At 36.3% G+C, this 15,473-nt stretch overlaps 3 protein-coding genes and 1 long non-coding RNA gene across 8 annotated transcripts; 2 read left to right on the forward strand and 2 right to left on the reverse strand.

The window, feature by feature from the left end:
• Window positions 1-336: 336 nt before the first annotated feature.
• On the reverse strand, window positions 337-7,921 carry LOC107703579 (zinc finger protein 708-like). 2 transcript variants are annotated; one of them, XM_016506263.1, is made up of 4 exons: window positions 7,620-7,921; window positions 6,488-6,623; window positions 3,472-3,969; window positions 337-2,085 (listed from the first exon to the last, which is right to left on the reverse strand). In XM_016506263.1, exons 1-4 carry the CDS (start codon window positions 7,797-7,799, stop codon window positions 629-631), a joined length of 2,271 nt encoding a protein of 756 aa, XP_016361749.1. In that variant the 5' UTR covers window positions 7,800-7,921; the 3' UTR covers window positions 337-628. The 2 variants fall into 2 exon arrangements, with proteins under 2 accessions (XP_016361749.1, XP_016361748.1); XM_016506262.1 differs by having other exon boundaries at window positions 6,488-6,626.
• Window positions 7,922-9,256: 1,335 nt separating this feature from the next.
• On the reverse strand, window positions 9,257-12,193 carry LOC107703580 (heat shock protein beta-11-like). 4 transcript variants are annotated; one of them, XM_016506264.1, is made up of 2 exons: window positions 12,158-12,187; window positions 9,257-10,308 (listed from the first exon to the last, which is right to left on the reverse strand). In XM_016506264.1, exons 1-2 carry the CDS (start codon window positions 12,180-12,182, stop codon window positions 9,470-9,472), a joined length of 864 nt encoding a protein of 287 aa, XP_016361750.1. In that variant the 5' UTR covers window positions 12,183-12,187; the 3' UTR covers window positions 9,257-9,469. The 4 variants fall into 4 exon arrangements, 3 of the variants coding, with proteins under 3 accessions (XP_016361750.1, XP_016361752.1, XP_016361751.1); XM_016506266.1 differs by lacking the exon at window positions 12,158-12,187 and adding an exon at window positions 12,007-12,143 and having other exon boundaries at window positions 9,259-10,308; XM_016506265.1 differs by lacking the exon at window positions 12,158-12,187 and adding an exon at window positions 10,557-10,656 and having other exon boundaries at window positions 9,262-10,308.
• On the forward strand, window positions 11,363-13,085 carry LOC107703581 (ATP synthase subunit e, mitochondrial-like). The gene is made up of 4 exons (XM_016506267.1): window positions 11,363-11,468; window positions 12,196-12,250; window positions 12,381-12,479; window positions 12,983-13,085. Exons 1-4 carry the CDS (start codon window positions 11,433-11,435, stop codon window positions 13,006-13,008), a joined length of 216 nt encoding a protein of 71 aa, XP_016361753.1. The 5' UTR covers window positions 11,363-11,432; the 3' UTR covers window positions 13,009-13,085.
• Window positions 13,086-14,716: 1,631 nt separating this feature from the next.
• LOC107703583 (uncharacterized) lies at window positions 14,717-15,407 on the forward strand. The gene is made up of 2 exons (XR_001635846.1): window positions 14,717-14,758; window positions 14,876-15,407. It is a non-coding gene; the product is annotated as an uncharacterized LOC107703583 (long non-coding RNA).
• Window positions 15,408-15,473: the final 66 nt, after the last annotated feature.

The raw sequence follows: 15,473 nt of genomic DNA on the forward strand, positions 1-15,473 counted from the left end.
GAAAAGTGAACAAGGCTAAAACTATAAATCTATTATTATTCTGTTATAAAGCGGGTACAATTTCGTTTTTTTCCTCATCACTATACATTTCGTAATATATCTGTCCCATATGCAAAACTATAATAACTCAAAAGTTATGTGAAATGAAGATCAAGCAAACTTTAGAGACAACCAGAGTTATTTCCAAGTAGAAATTAAATGTAAATAAGAAATATTAACATAGTTTAATTTACTTAAGAGTAACCACTCAGTCTGTGAAGCACGCACAGGATTGTGGGACATCATAGGCACCAGAAAATACAATTCAAACATGACTATTAATAATTCCATCCTGATTCTTTAATAATATATTTAATGCAAAAAAAAAAAAAAAGACAGGTGGTTCATGTTTTATTGCCATCACACACTCAAGCATTGATTCCAGGCCTGGTTTGAAAATATAATTGTTTACACAATTAAAAATACAGAAGCATACAAACAAATTTCATTCAGCTTGCCAAATAAGACTACAGATCATCAGTTAGGAACATAACACTATGCATTACATAAAACTATTTCAAACAGCCCTGGAAAAAAAGATGCAGTGTTTAATTCAGTGTAACCTTTGGTCTTGCAAATATGTAAGAATTTACATGGTGTATTTACATTTATGTTGTTTAAGATTTCTATGATCCACAAACTTCTTCCCACAGCTCTCACAACTGAATGACTTCAGACCGGTGTGCACTCGCTGATGGGTCCTCAGATGCACAGCCTGATTAAACGTCTTACCACAAACATCACAACCAAAAGGTCTCTCCCCCGTATGGATTCTCATGTGCATCTGAATACTGCTCGAATATCCAAACCGCTTTCCACAAACCTCACAACTATACGGCTTTTCTTTGGTGTGAACCCTTTGGTGTACCGTAAGGGCGGCTTGTGAATAGAACTTCTTTTGACAATCATCGCAACTGAACTTCTTCAACAAAGGACTGACCAGTCGCTCGTGATGCTTCTCTCCTGTATGTACAAGCATGTGCTGATTAAGAGAACTGGGGAATATGAAGGCCTTATTACAGATCGAGCACACACAATCCCTCCTTCCTGCGTGAATGATTCGCTTGTGCCTTTTCATGTAGTCTGAACTGGTAAATCCCTTACCACAAACGTCGCAAAGAAATGGTTTGCTTGAAGTGTGTTTGTGCATGTGCATCTTCAAGGCGTACGCTGTGGTGTACCTTTTCAAACATATCGGACAACCGTACAGCTTCACACCCGTGTGACCGGCTTTGTGTCTGTTGAGGTTTCCAGAGGTGGCAAACTTCTTATCGCATACGTCACAAGCGTATCGCTTTTCCCTCGTGTGCACGAGCATATGCGCTTGCAAATGTTTGCGAGCGCTGAACCGCTTGTCGCAGAGCTCGCACAGATACTCGTAGGTTTTCTCGATGTGACTCTTCTGGTGATTTTTCAGATATCGCTCGCAGCTATAAAAAGCGCCACATATTTCGCAACAGTAGGGCTTCTCGCCGGTGTGCAGTGTTTGGTGATCGAGCATGTTTTGCTTAATTTTGAACTGCTTGTCACATACTGGACAGTTGTAGAGCGTTTCGACTGCTTTGCATCTGTGTCTGCCGAACGAACGCTTGCCGGGAAAAACCTTCTGACAGTTTGAGCAGGTAACCGTCTTTTCTGCCGTATGAAGATGCTTGTGCTTTTCCAGGGAGGCCTGAAATACAAAAGACTTGGAACATACATCACATTTGAATAGCTTAGCTCCAGTGTGCATCGCTGCGTGTCTGATGAGGCAGCTTCTCATAGTAAAGCGCTTATCGCAATGCGAACATTTGTAATGTTTCACATGAGCCCGAACGTGGTTAATGAACTTCCACCTAAGTTCAAAACACTTCCCGCAAGTTTTACATCGGAACGAGCCATCATTTGATTGCTTGATCATATCCATGTTAGGTGTGGTGTTGGGCTGGTTGTCTGTGTTTTCGATGGTAATATTTAAACCTTGCACAAGCGATTCGGTCACATACTGACTGCTTCCCAAGACAGCACAAGATACATCTTCATTGTCCAAGTTATTTTGGAGAATTTCTGTGAGGAGAAGAACACAAGAGTATGTTTAAGAGAAACAACCAGAAAAATGTAATTTAAATATTTATACTTTTTTTTTTTTATATAAAATATTGGTCTTTTAAGGTGCATCCAGTAATTTTTCACTAACTCCGTTTACATAAATGAATAAAAAAAAAGATGAATTAATGTCTTTAAAGAAATAATAAAATCATGTACACTCACGTGACATGGATATATGAGAGTTTTACATTCACTACCGTTTACAGTTTCAGTATGTTTTTTATTTTTTAATTTATACTTTTATTCAACAAGCACACAATAAATTGACCAGATAAAGTGGCAATGAATACATTCATACTGTTACAAGAAATTCTATTTCAAATAAATGCTGTTCTTTTGAACACCAAAAAATCCTGAAAAAATGTATCCACAAACTACTTTTGTGCTTTACACAAAAGTATTAAAGGGGTCATATGATGCGATTTCAATTCTTCCTTTCTCTTTGGAATGTTACAAGCTCTTGGTGCATAAAGAACATCTGTAAAGTTGCAAAGACTAAAGTCTCAAATCCAAAGAGATATTCTCTATAAAAGTTCAGAGTCAGCCACACCTACCTAAAACGGCTCGTTCTAACACGCCCCCACATATCTACCTCACTATGTCGGCTTTCACCGTGGACGAAGCGGAGTCCAGCACGGAGTCGTCACATGTCCTTCCGGATGCTCCTTCGTCGAACTCCCCGGCCGCACCGTTCTCAAGCCCGCCGCTTTTATAGTTCTTAGAAAGAAAATCGGAATCGGCAAAAATCGGTATCGGCAGATCACAATAACAAAAAAATCGGAATCGGCCAAGAAAATTGCAATCGGTGCATCTCTAATTTATACATCATCTGAAAGCTGAATAAATAAGCTTTCCATTGATGTATTGTTTGTTAGAATAGGACGATATTTGGCTGAGATACAACTATTTGAACATCTGGAATCTGAGGGAAGGAACTTTGCTGCCGTACCATGGGTGCAGCAGGCGCAATGATATTACACAGCAAATGAAAATAGGCTTATTGGAAGTTACCTAGCTGGGGACTATTTTCAGGCGCTGCGTAATATCATTATGTAATGCATAATATCAGATTCAATGATCTATGCTAAGCTACAGCTAAAAGTGCTACCGCCAGACCCGGAGATCGGCTGAATGGATTCAAAAACGGTAAAACTCAACTGTTTAACTCTAGGGGAGTTGGAAAATGAGCCTATTTTCAAAAATAGTGGAGTGTTCCTTTAAGACTGGTTTTGTGGTCCAGGGTCACATATACACCTAGGATGCCTTGAGGGTGAGTAAATGATGGGGTAATTTTCATTTTTGGGTGAACTATCCCTTTAAGCTGCATTTGAAATCATGTCTTACCTTGAGTGGTGACCTCTAGTGTTTCCAGTGATGTATTGACAGTATCACAGGTTTCAAGTTGCACAATGAATTCTTCTTCATTCAGAGTGGCTTCGAACTCAATACTCAAATCCGGACTCATGTGAAATCTCTGGTGTTTCATCAAGCATTTCATCATTTTGAAAGTATTCCCACATGTCAAACAATTGAAAGGTCTTTCTTTGTGTAAAGCATTGTGAATGTTTAACAGGGCCATGTCATTGAACGATACTCCACAGGACTCACAAATTAAAGGCTCATGTCTCTCCTCAGCAGCTACGTTCGTGCTTGTGGAAGGCTGGCTTTCACTCAAACTTAAACTGCCTGCCAGAATATCTGTGGGTGCAGATGACAGCTGTTGGTACTGATTTGCTGCTTGTCCAGAGTTTTCATGATGTTCTGATTCCATTTCATAATCCTTGTTCTGTTCAGACTCAAGAAGCACATTATTTTCAGACTCAGATGTGGCTGCTTGACCCTCTGTGTGAATACAATGAGAAAAAAAAAAAATAATAATGCTTTGTTTTTTGAAATACCACACTGAAAATTTTGAATTCACAATACAAATACACCATATTTAAAAAGTATTATTATTGACTGTATAAGCAGGAATCTTCAAATATCGATTAGGCATCTTAAACAGATTTACAGAGCAAGGGTTTCTGGTCATCTTTTTTACAAATTCATTTAATTTCTACCAAGACAAGTAGAAATAAATGCACATGGTTAAACTGTGTGTACTTTGGAAACCTTCTGCTAGAGTACACTAGAATATGGAAATAACTTTAAAGTGTATTATGCTCTTTTACAAAGTCTTGATTTTGTTTTGGGGGTGTAGTAGAACAGGCTCTCATACTAGGTTGTTCGAAAAACACATTTTTCACATATTTTACATTATTACAACACCTCTCTCCCCGGTCTGGCATGAACGGCTTGAATAGTTCCTGTATCAAATGAAGGCTTCTGAATACTGAATACTTCTGAAATACGAAATGTGCTGTGATTGGTTAGCTGGGCCAGTGTGTGCTGTGATTGGCAGCACTCGGCGCCTGGTCAGGAAATGTCATGCCCCTTACCATAGCCGCCTGCGAGCTTCAGTGTAAATATTGCGTCAAAATCAAATCAATTTGAGCGCGATTTAAACCCGGATGATTGTAACCACTCTAAGTTCGTCTGCCTTGGGAAAGCTAGCGTGTCTCCGACATAATGATAACACTCGTTGCCTTCTCTAGTGCAGCTCAACCAGGTCTCATCCCATTCATCAGTATTTGTGATATCACAAATCCCGGAAAATATGCGTTGTAGTCCAAATGAGTCGTTCGTTGTAGTTTTTGAAAAGTGATTTCTGTTAAATAAAATATCTCCTTTTGAATTGGACTTTGAGCTTTGTAACTTTGCAGATCTTTTTTATGCTCAAACAGCAACATTACAGACTAACTAAAGTTGAAAAAGTGAAAAAACATAATAGGACCCCTTTAACTTTACTGCACTTTCTGATCAGGCTGCAAAAATGTTAAATTCTTCCTCAGTATTTTTGACTTGTTTTCCAGTGCAAATGTCTAAAGATACATTTACTTGTGCAGAAAAATGACAAGATAAGAAGTCTTGTTTTCTGTGAAATTGATCAAAATGAAATGAGTTTAATATTAAAAGCAGAAAAAATATCTGCCACATTATTCAAAATATCTTTTTGTGTTCAGCCAAAGAAAGAAACTCATACAGGTTTAGAACTTAAAGGGTTATTTCACCCAAAAATGAAAATTCTGTCATTAACTACTCACCCTCATGTCATTCTAAACCCGTAAGACCTCCGTTTGTCTTCGGAACACAAATTAAGATATTTTTGATTAATTCTGACAGCTCTCTGACCCTCCCATAGACAGCAATGTAATTACGATGATCAAGGTCCAGAAACGTGGCAAGGAGATCGGTAAAATACGAATTCGTTCAAAACGAAAACAACGTATCCGCGTGACGCAGCTGACACAGAATAGCATACGCCGTTTACGTTCAGTGGATACTCTCCAAAATGGCACCAGGGTGACGCGGAGGAGACGAATTGTTGAATAAAGTCGTTATGTTTGTTTTCTTTGCGTACAAAAAGTATTCTCGTAGTTTCGTAATATTACGGTTGAACCCCTGATGTCACATGGATTATTTTACCGATCTTAACTTAAACCGTTGCAGTAGGTCAGTCATATAATGGAAGTTAATGGGAATCACGGCTTTGAGAGTCAAAAAAACATACACAAACAAAACCAAATTAAACCCTGCGGCTCGGTGCGATACATTGATATTGATTGTAAAGACCCGAAACGATCAGTCTGTGCAAGAAACTGAACAGTATTTATATTGTTTTTTTTACCTCTGATTCACCGCAATGTCTGAACTGTCCTGAGCGCGTTCTCAACAGCAGGCGCGTGACGCGTCTTCTTCTTCTTCTTGCTTTACGGCGGATCGCAGACTTATAAGTGCATTACCGCCACCTATCTCTCAAATGGACCATTGACACTCTATCTACAATCTCAATTAGGAGCGTCAATGGTCCATTTGAGAGATAGGTGGCGGTAATGCAGTTATAAGTCTATGATCCGTTTTGTGTCTTTACTAGGGCTGAACGATTTTGGAAAATAATCTAATTGCGATTTTTTTTACCAATATTTCGATTGCGATTTAATATGCAATTATTTTTTCAAGCTCTTTATGTTCTGTCCGTGATTCCCATTAACTTCCATTATATGTCTGACATACTGCAACGGTTTGAGTTAAAAATCTTCGTTTGTGTTCTACTGAAGAAACAAAGTCACCTACATCTTGGATGCACTGGCAGTAAGCAGATAAACATACAATTTTCATTTTTGGGTGAACTATCCCTTTAATGACAGAATTTTCATTTTTGGGTGAACTAACCCTTTAAGGGTGAGTAAATGATATAGCCAAGACATACACAGAATATTTGAGTGTTTGCCCAGGTTTGTGATTAAGTATAAAGATGTACCATTTAGTTTGTCTTGTTTTGAGAGCTGAGACTTTGCTGTAGCTTCCGGTACTTGAGCTGAGATGTGATCATGAATCAGTTTCACCATCGTCTCTACTGTGGCTTTACTCAACAGCTCCATGAAATCAGCAAACTCCTTCTGAAACACAAAAGAGATCATTGGAGGTTTAGTTCATTGCATGCAATTATTACAATTTCCTGCATGTAAAAAACAGGTTTGATTATAATCAAATTCACTTATATTGTTTTAATAATCTTGTGCTCTATCAGAACTTAAGACATACGATCATTACTTTGTACACACAAAATATTTGACTTCTTCAGACAACATATGACTAGAACAAGATGACCTAAGGACACGTGTGTTTAGAGGTATTAAATGTTTTGAGTGCAATCTCCTGCTCTCATTTCCTCACAAAATGTGAATTACCAATCACTTAATATGAGTTAACACCGACAGTTATAAAAATAATGTCACACATTTTATAAATTGCCAACTCTATCATTCGCTTGAATTAATGAGTTTACAGGATGTTTTCTGCAAGATCTATTAAACAGTCAATCTGTCATCACATTCTTGCACTGGTGACAAAACAACCATATTTTGTATAAACGCAGTATTGATTTTGCTTTTCTGTTGTTGCTAGCTACCATCAGGAGAAAAATAATGTAAAAATACCAAACAATTTTTTTTTACAATTTGTGTGATGGTGGTGACGATCGTCATGATTGTTATGACACAAAAATGTAAACCTTGCCGAACACATACTGCGGGGGGATTATTGAACTTAAATACACACACACACACATACATACATATACATATACCTGATTTATGAACAGAATTTTTTAATTTCCGCGTGGAAATATTAAAGTTGTGGGACAAGAATCTGTGCGAATTGACGTTTAAAACAAATGGGAATTTAAAATAACATATTACAAAAAACACGGATACACATTAGTTAACCAACAACAGCTTATTGTGAAACAGATGGAAGTTACAAGGTTAACAGGTTTATTATATTTATAATATAATTACATTCAATATGGACTTCTAAATAAATAGAAGTTGTAAATACAGCTGTCAACCAAGGAATGGACACTGCAATCGTTCCTCTACTCTGGAACTTACAGTTTTGGCTTGATTCGCCTGTTTAAGTCGGTTTTTGTTCACTGCCGTCCCCTTGTTGCGCTTCCACTCCTCAGATAAGACAGTCGTGAAGTCAGAGAGATGTTTGCTCAACTCCGACACGACACTTTCAACTAACACCCCCATAACGGAGGACAGTAACTCGTGAATTACTGCCGTCATGCTCAAAGATGATTATTCGGCACCTTCCTCCCAAAAAATATGCTTACTACCTCATCACATACAAAATTGTGCCTTAAAAAGTACCCCAGCTAGCCATTTGCTTGTTAGTGGCGGGTGAACAAACGGAAGGATTTTTTTCTGGAACTAAAATTTCGTGTGGAGTGTGTTTTGTTAAAGCAGTACTGCCGCCTAGAGGGTTGGAGTGATTAGTACAAGTATCAACGTCACTTGTGAACGGAGAGGATTTACTTATTTTTTTTAGGTCAAAGGTCTGTTTTTATTGCTTCTATACTGGAATCGAAATGGATTAGATTCTTGTTAAAGAGATCAATTTTGATATTTGCTTATTTTTCACTCCTAGAAAACAAATGTTTTTGTGAATTTGTGAGATAATTGCATGCAACTATTTTTAATTATTTTATGCATGTTTGTTGTGACACAAAAACTAAAACCTTGTCGAAGAAGAGGTCTTTGGTTTTTTTATGTACAAATATTTCTTTAAGTTTTCAAAAATATCTGACGTGTGGACAGAAACTAGGTATATTTTAAAGTTATTGTTATTGTTTATTTGTTTGATAGGGACAATGCATGTTAATGAACATTTGTAGTAATACAGAATGTAAACAAGCCGGATTATAGCAACATTGCTAATTTACATCCGCAGTCCCTAGGCAGGTACACACAAGGACACAGACTCAAATACACATACAACAGCACATAAAAGACATTTTAATATTTCTAAGTAAAATGTTTACACAACTGATTCGTCATAAGCCAGTTTTTGAAATGATCTTTAAAGGTATGATAAGCAGAACATTGTTTTATTGACTGCGGTAAGCTATTCCAATATTTACTCCTATTACAGATAATACTTTCTGTCCAAAAGATGTTCGCCTATATGGCACCTCACAATCCCCTCTAATAATAGACCTAGTACCAATACTACAATCTGTCCTCGGTTTTATAAATTAAATTAACGGAAGGGGAGCAAGCCCATTCAAGACCTTATAAATAAAACATGCATATTTAAAATTTGTAAAATTGTCAAAACTCAATAGATTGTTTTTTTTTTAGAATATTACAGTAATGAAAGTTTAGGTATATTTTAAGCATGTTTTGTTAAAGCATCAATATGGATGAGATCCATATTAAAGAACATAGTTTCTGATCACTGCTGATTTTTCACACCAAGAAAACAAATGGTTTTATAAATTTGTGAGATTCATGCAATTCTTAATAATTTAATGCAAGCAAACATTCTTAAGAAATTGTAAAGACAAAAATTGAAGATGCATTTATTAAATAAATAAATAAATAAATACAAATTAATACATTTACCAACTGAATAATATTTTGTGTAAATCTGGCAAATGACATAAACATGGTAGCCATTCCAGGACCCAAATTTGATTAGTTTTTTAGTTTATTGGATGTACACAAAATAAGTTTTTTTTTCTTCTCTTTTTACATCTTTTTGCAATTTAACAAAAATGTAACAATCTAACAAAACAAATACAGAATGGTAATACAATTAACAAAATGATAATACAATTCCACAAAAGGTAGGACCAATAATGATCTTTGACAAATGTGATTCTTTTACAATTTTGTAAGTTCAAGCTATAAATGAATGTCATTTTGTTCCATTGTGCGATATATAGAGGCAAAGCTCAATTATCTATAGCCTCTGCCTCAGCTCCTTGGCTCTCAGGTTGAGGTTGAGGGCTCTGAGGAACAGGACTTTTCACAGCAGGAGTGTATGTAATGGGAATCACTCTCTCGATGCTCACAGCATTGGCTTCTTTGGGTGCTTCTATCTGTAGCTGTCCATTATTTAAAGAGCAGGTCACCATCTCAGGATTCACACCTTGAGGAAGGTCAAACTCCTGCCTGAATTCTTGGCATCTGTACGAGAATGATCCTTTCCCATCGTCTTGCTTCTTCTCTGTCTTGCCGCTCACCCGCAACTTCCTGCCCACTTGTTTAACGGACAGCTCCTCTGGAGTGAAATCCTTCGTATCTAGTGTCAGTGCATAGAGGCTTCCTTCTTTTCCGAGCTGGAATGAGATGGGTTTGAAAGTCGTCATGGGTGAAACGTGGTCAATCTCGTCGAAAATCCTTTGGTGCAGGCATTCCATGAACTCCAGGTTGTGTCTCATCTCCTGCAAGTGTCTCATCATTTCTTTCTCGATCTGAAAGAACAGAGGTCTGGTTTCTGGCCACAGACTGCGCACTGGCCAGTGGAAGTCCATGAATGGGCTGAGGTGAGGCTGAAATGTGTTTGGGCAAAGCATTTTTGGTGGATTTCTGGTGCTGTTTTGAGCTGGTTGAGTTCTTCTGTGCTTCTGTCCCAATGAACAAGACCTGAGGCTTTTATATGCTGTCTTGGAACATTCCAGTAACGCTCCTCTATTAGCACTACAGTGTGTGTCAGCCTGTCGAAGAGCTGCTATGACTGAGCACATGCTGTCATGTTCCAAAACAAGTCGGCTGTATTTTTGTGATCCATCTGTTAAATACCAGAGAAGTACATCATTGTTCTATTTCCAGTGACCACTCTGGCGCTCTGCATAACTTTCTATTAAGGGAAGAGGTTAATGCAAGAGGCTGATACAAGGTTTTCCTATCGTATAGCAATATAACATACCTAATATTAACACATATATTAAATATAATAACTAATCAAGGTTACTGTGAGAAATAGTTCAATGTCACATCAGGGCATATTTTTGTGTGTGTGTGTGTGTCAGAACTTACTTCATATTCTGTCAGCTATGTTTAAATTTAATTTACAAGCGTTCCAACATGCTTTCTAATCCAGCAGGTTTCTGAAACTGACACCTGTGTTGGCATCGGTGACATCACCTCCAGAAATAGATTCAAATAGAAGGAACAACTTTAACTCAGGTGGAGACATCTAATGTTTAATCTGTGGCTAATAAAAAAAATTTATCATCACTATGAGACTGATTTCAAATATCTATTTAGGAAGTAGGCTTTGATGGAATTCATCTTTATAATTATAACCTGTCTTATCTAAGATTTTGTAATTATAGTTTTTAAAAGGTTTACACAGTTTGTACAATTTGTATTTTAATGACAAGGCATGCATGACACACCAGAATGACAATGGGCAGTTGACAAAACTGATTTATTTCTAAATCTTATCCACTGCTACTACTAAATAAATAAATAGCCTACCCTATATTGAGAGACTGTATGACATATTTATACATATTAAAAAAACTAAATTTTCACACTGTAAGACTAAGTCAACTGGTTGTTAAAATTAACAACAATAAGCAACAATGCTACTACTACTACTACTAATAATAATAACAATAATAAAAGGCCTAACAAATGAATAAATTAATACCCTATATTAACTGTGAGACTGGGTTGAATATTTATACTTAAAAAAAAACTCCGTTGTTACACTGTAGGAATATTTAAGCGAACTTCTAAAAAGGTTTAAAATTATTATTGTTTTTTATTTAAAAATGGTGAAAAACGGGCAAAAAGTTGATGGACATGTACTGTACTGTACTGTGTACAGTGTAGCCTACTGACAGACAGCAGGGAGAATCAAAGCAGCGACTTCCTCTTCTCCTGCCTGAAGAGGTCTGTTCAAACATGGTTCCTCCCGTACAGGTCTTCCCGCTTATTAAGGTATAGCTTCTCTTAGGAATATGACTATCAAATTGTGTTTTAAATTCAGAAACAGCTAGTTTATATAGCTTATATCAGCGACCTTCATTTATCCTCAGCAAATAGCGCTATACATAGCCAACGATAATGTGTTAGCTTAGCATAGAATCTGTTGGTCAAACCCTTATTACGTCTATGGTCAAACCTATAGCAGATGTAGCCGGTGGATGAGCTAATCGTGTTAGCCAGCTAGCTGTCTAACCACAGCACTGCAAGGTCAGTAATGCTATCTAATGGGTACCATGACGTGTTGCGAAGAAAAGAGCGAAGGAACGTGTCAAATGTGAATAAGGGTAACGACTAAACTTGTACACGATAAGGTGAATTTATAAAAGTATAAATATTCCCTGTAACGTTAGAATCTAAATTAATATGGTCATACAAAGTGTATACTTAATATTAACATATCTGTATATTTTAAAACTCTTTTAAATAGTTGACTATATTAATTATAGCGTGCCACACCAAAGGACATTGCTGAATGTCAAGTATTCATTACCAAACTGATTTGCATGCTGTTGTCCTGGAGTTCGAGCCAAACATAATTGAAACTCTATTTTCCCAAAGTGAATGTTCAGTTTTAGTCGTATCAATAAAGAGATTGATTTGTAAAATATAAGAGTGGCCTGTGAAGTCCTTTACAAGCTCACCAGTAAACAAACCAGCAGTTTTCATTCCCTGATTTCAGACAGCAAGATGGTCAGCCTTGCTAATTGGATTCATTTATGGGAAGCAGAGATATGGTAAGTGTTTGAGTTATGGTGACATTTTTAAACATTTTGGTTTTTTAATGCAGGCTTTTGTGTTGCCTTTTCTGCCTCAGTTAAATTAATTGTCTTTCTATGGTGTTTTTTAAATCCATTTTCTCACCAGATTATCTGAAGCCCATTGCTGCTGAAGAAAGGAGGATCGAGGAGGAAGAGAAGAAACTCAGGGAAGAGCAAGAACGCATTTACAAACAGCTGTCTGAAGGTCTGTAACACACTCTCTCTCTCTCTCTCTGTATGTATACACACACACACACACACACACACACACACACACACAATTTGATACTACAATATAACAAGGATAAAATATAGCAAAATATATCAGATGTTTAACCCTGGCCCACCTGTTAGTTTCTTATCTTTGTGTTTCAGTGAATGCGGATATTTTACATTAACCAGCCTTATGTAGAGGGGAGATACAGTAATGTTGAAATGGTGTTTGACGAAAGAAATTAGTCCTCTTTTTGTTTTGTCATACATTAACAGTGTCTCATTATGTAGCATGTCAGTTTTCACCTACTTGAAAATTAACTTTGGGTTCAAAGTTATTCATTGAAAATATTCAGTGAATCAAATGCAAAGTAGTGCTGTTTATGGAAAGGAATTTCAGGGGATATATTTCTTCTCACAGGCTACAGGGTGTTAACTTGACCACAAATAATTCAAAATATGAAAATATCTTAATATTTTTTTTTATCTCCACAGCAAACTCTGACACCATTCTGAAGTAAATCTCCATGATGTATCCATTCCAGCACCAAATGAAATGAATCACAATAAACCTAATTTTATTTTCAGAAGGTAAAAATATTCTTGTATGTTTTCTTTTTCCTCATTGCCATTATTCAAGTAATTCTGATTTATGCATCATAAGGGCGTCTGCATACCTTTTCAGCAAGAAAAGAACATTTTCATTTGGTTGGGTTATAGTTATATGCACTATATGCATGACAAACCAAGATCATTCTCTGAGAATGTGTTGAGGACTGTTGTCTTTACTGCACTGCTGTGGTGACGTTTATAGAGGGAGGACGGTTGTATAACCTCACCATGGTTTAGCATAAATCCCAGGATTTAGGTCAAGCCAATACAGCACAAGTGCTGATTTTGCACAAATGCTTCACAGCTACTTAGCTGCGGTGCTGCACTTCATTAACTATTTAAAAAAGCGAGATAAATATTTGTTTAGAAACTGCTTTCCTTCATTTATAAACAACATTTCTACTGAGTTAATCTAAAAACCCAAAACTGCCATGACTTTAACAGAGACAAAAATATTGGAAGTCTTGTAAGAATATTGTCAGAGGATTTATTGGGAAATGGAATGTGTAGGGATGTTCAGATAACCTTTGCAGATGACACTCAGTTACAGTATCTAGGAAGGGAAGGGTGGAAACTGCTGATAGTTCTCATGGGATAAGAGGCTTTCTTATCGAGTGACTCATTGAGTAGATGTGTGAAGAGAATGAAATCCTTTGTAGTTTGAAATAGTCTCAAATTAATATTGTTATTGCTATAATATACTACCCATCAAAAAAATTGGGGTCTGTAAGTTATGTTTTATGTTTTTGAAATAAGTCTCTTCTGCTCACCAAGGCTGCATTTAATTGGTAAAAACAGTAATATTGTGAAATACTGCAGTGTAAAATAGCTGTTTATTTATTTTTATATATTTTAAAATGTAATTTATTCCTGTGATGATAAAGCTAAATTTTCAGCAGCCATTATTCCAGTCTCACATGATCCTTCAGAAATCATTCTAATATGCTGATTTGGTGCTCAAGAAGCATTTCCTGTTGTAACATGTGATACATTTCCCCCCCGAGTATTCTTTGATAAATAGAAAGAACATAATTTATTTGAAATAGTCAATCTAAGTACTAAGAAAAACACAAAGTTCATAAAAATATATGCTTTAATTGTCATTGTATTGAGCATACAGAAGTGAAGCTTAATGTTTAATAATTTAATTGGAATCATCCATATTTGATGCTGTATTTTTGATGGTTTGCGAGCATCATATTTGAAGATGAATCAAAATAATCAAATTCATGTCAAAAATGATTAAACTTGCTCTGCAAGTAAATCACATTTGTGTCAAATTCAAAAAGACTCGATAAGTCTTCTTATCGGGCCCTCGCTGTCAGATCTGACACATTGATTTAAACATTAATTTTCATTGCTACTGCCTGATTCTTCGCTACTTAAATTAAACGTTTATGATATGTGAAACAGAAGCAGCAGCTTTGTATTATAAGCTTGTAAAATTCATTAAGTGCACTAAAACACACCTTTGTAATTTTTACTTTTAACAGTATGTAAAGTCGTACCTCATAAAGTTTAAAAATACATTTTGTGTATTTACACAATTAGATTCACAACTGATGTTTTTACGATGTTTTATAGACAACTAGTGAAAGAAAAACTTGATTCCTACAAAAAAAGTCTGAATCTGAATACCTTCATGAATTTAAAGGGATAGTTCACCTTCAGTTGCTGGTCCCCATTGACTTCCATAGTATGAAAAAAAACACTATGCAAGTCAATGGGTACCAGCAACTGAAGGTGAACTATCCCTTTAATCACAGACTTCTCAAGGTTCAGTGTGATGACGGGTCAGCTGAGAACAGATGAATGATATCAAGGCCACTGGAATTAGTTTTCTCTGTGAACGCATGTCCCAACAGCGGAGACACTGAGTAACGGGACATTGCTCAGTAAAACACACCCATGACAGCACTTGATGTAAATAAGTCTGAAGGACAATTGTGCATTACCTGTCGGCTTAAGTTAAAGAAAAAAAAAATTCAAACTATAACTTTAAACCCAATCTTTATACATGCTGACCACCACTGTATTCTGCCATCTAGCTTACCAGAAACTATTTTGTTGCGCACTAAGGTCTGTCACCTACCTTCTCACATTTAGCAACCTGCAATGTTAGCTTCCATCTGTACAATGTGATTACATTTAGAGGGAATAAATGACAGAAAAAATACGTATCACTCATATAATGGCCTTTGTTTTCTGATATTCAGTGAAAGTAGCAGGTGTCAACAAATTAGACATTAAAATTACAAAATGGAGCAAAAGTTAACTTGTCATGGACCTGCTTGATACTAAATAGCAGCTGATAAATTAAAATAAATTAAAACCTATCCATACAAGTAATTTATAGATAATGCTAATATCTTTG

The sequence above is a fragment of the Sinocyclocheilus anshuiensis genome, unplaced genomic scaffold (assembly GCF_001515605.1).
Source record: "Sinocyclocheilus anshuiensis isolate Anshui unplaced genomic scaffold, SAMN03320099.WGS_v1.1 scaffold330, whole genome shotgun sequence".
NCBI classification, from domain to species: domain Eukaryota; kingdom Metazoa; phylum Chordata; class Actinopteri; order Cypriniformes; family Cyprinidae; genus Sinocyclocheilus; species Sinocyclocheilus anshuiensis.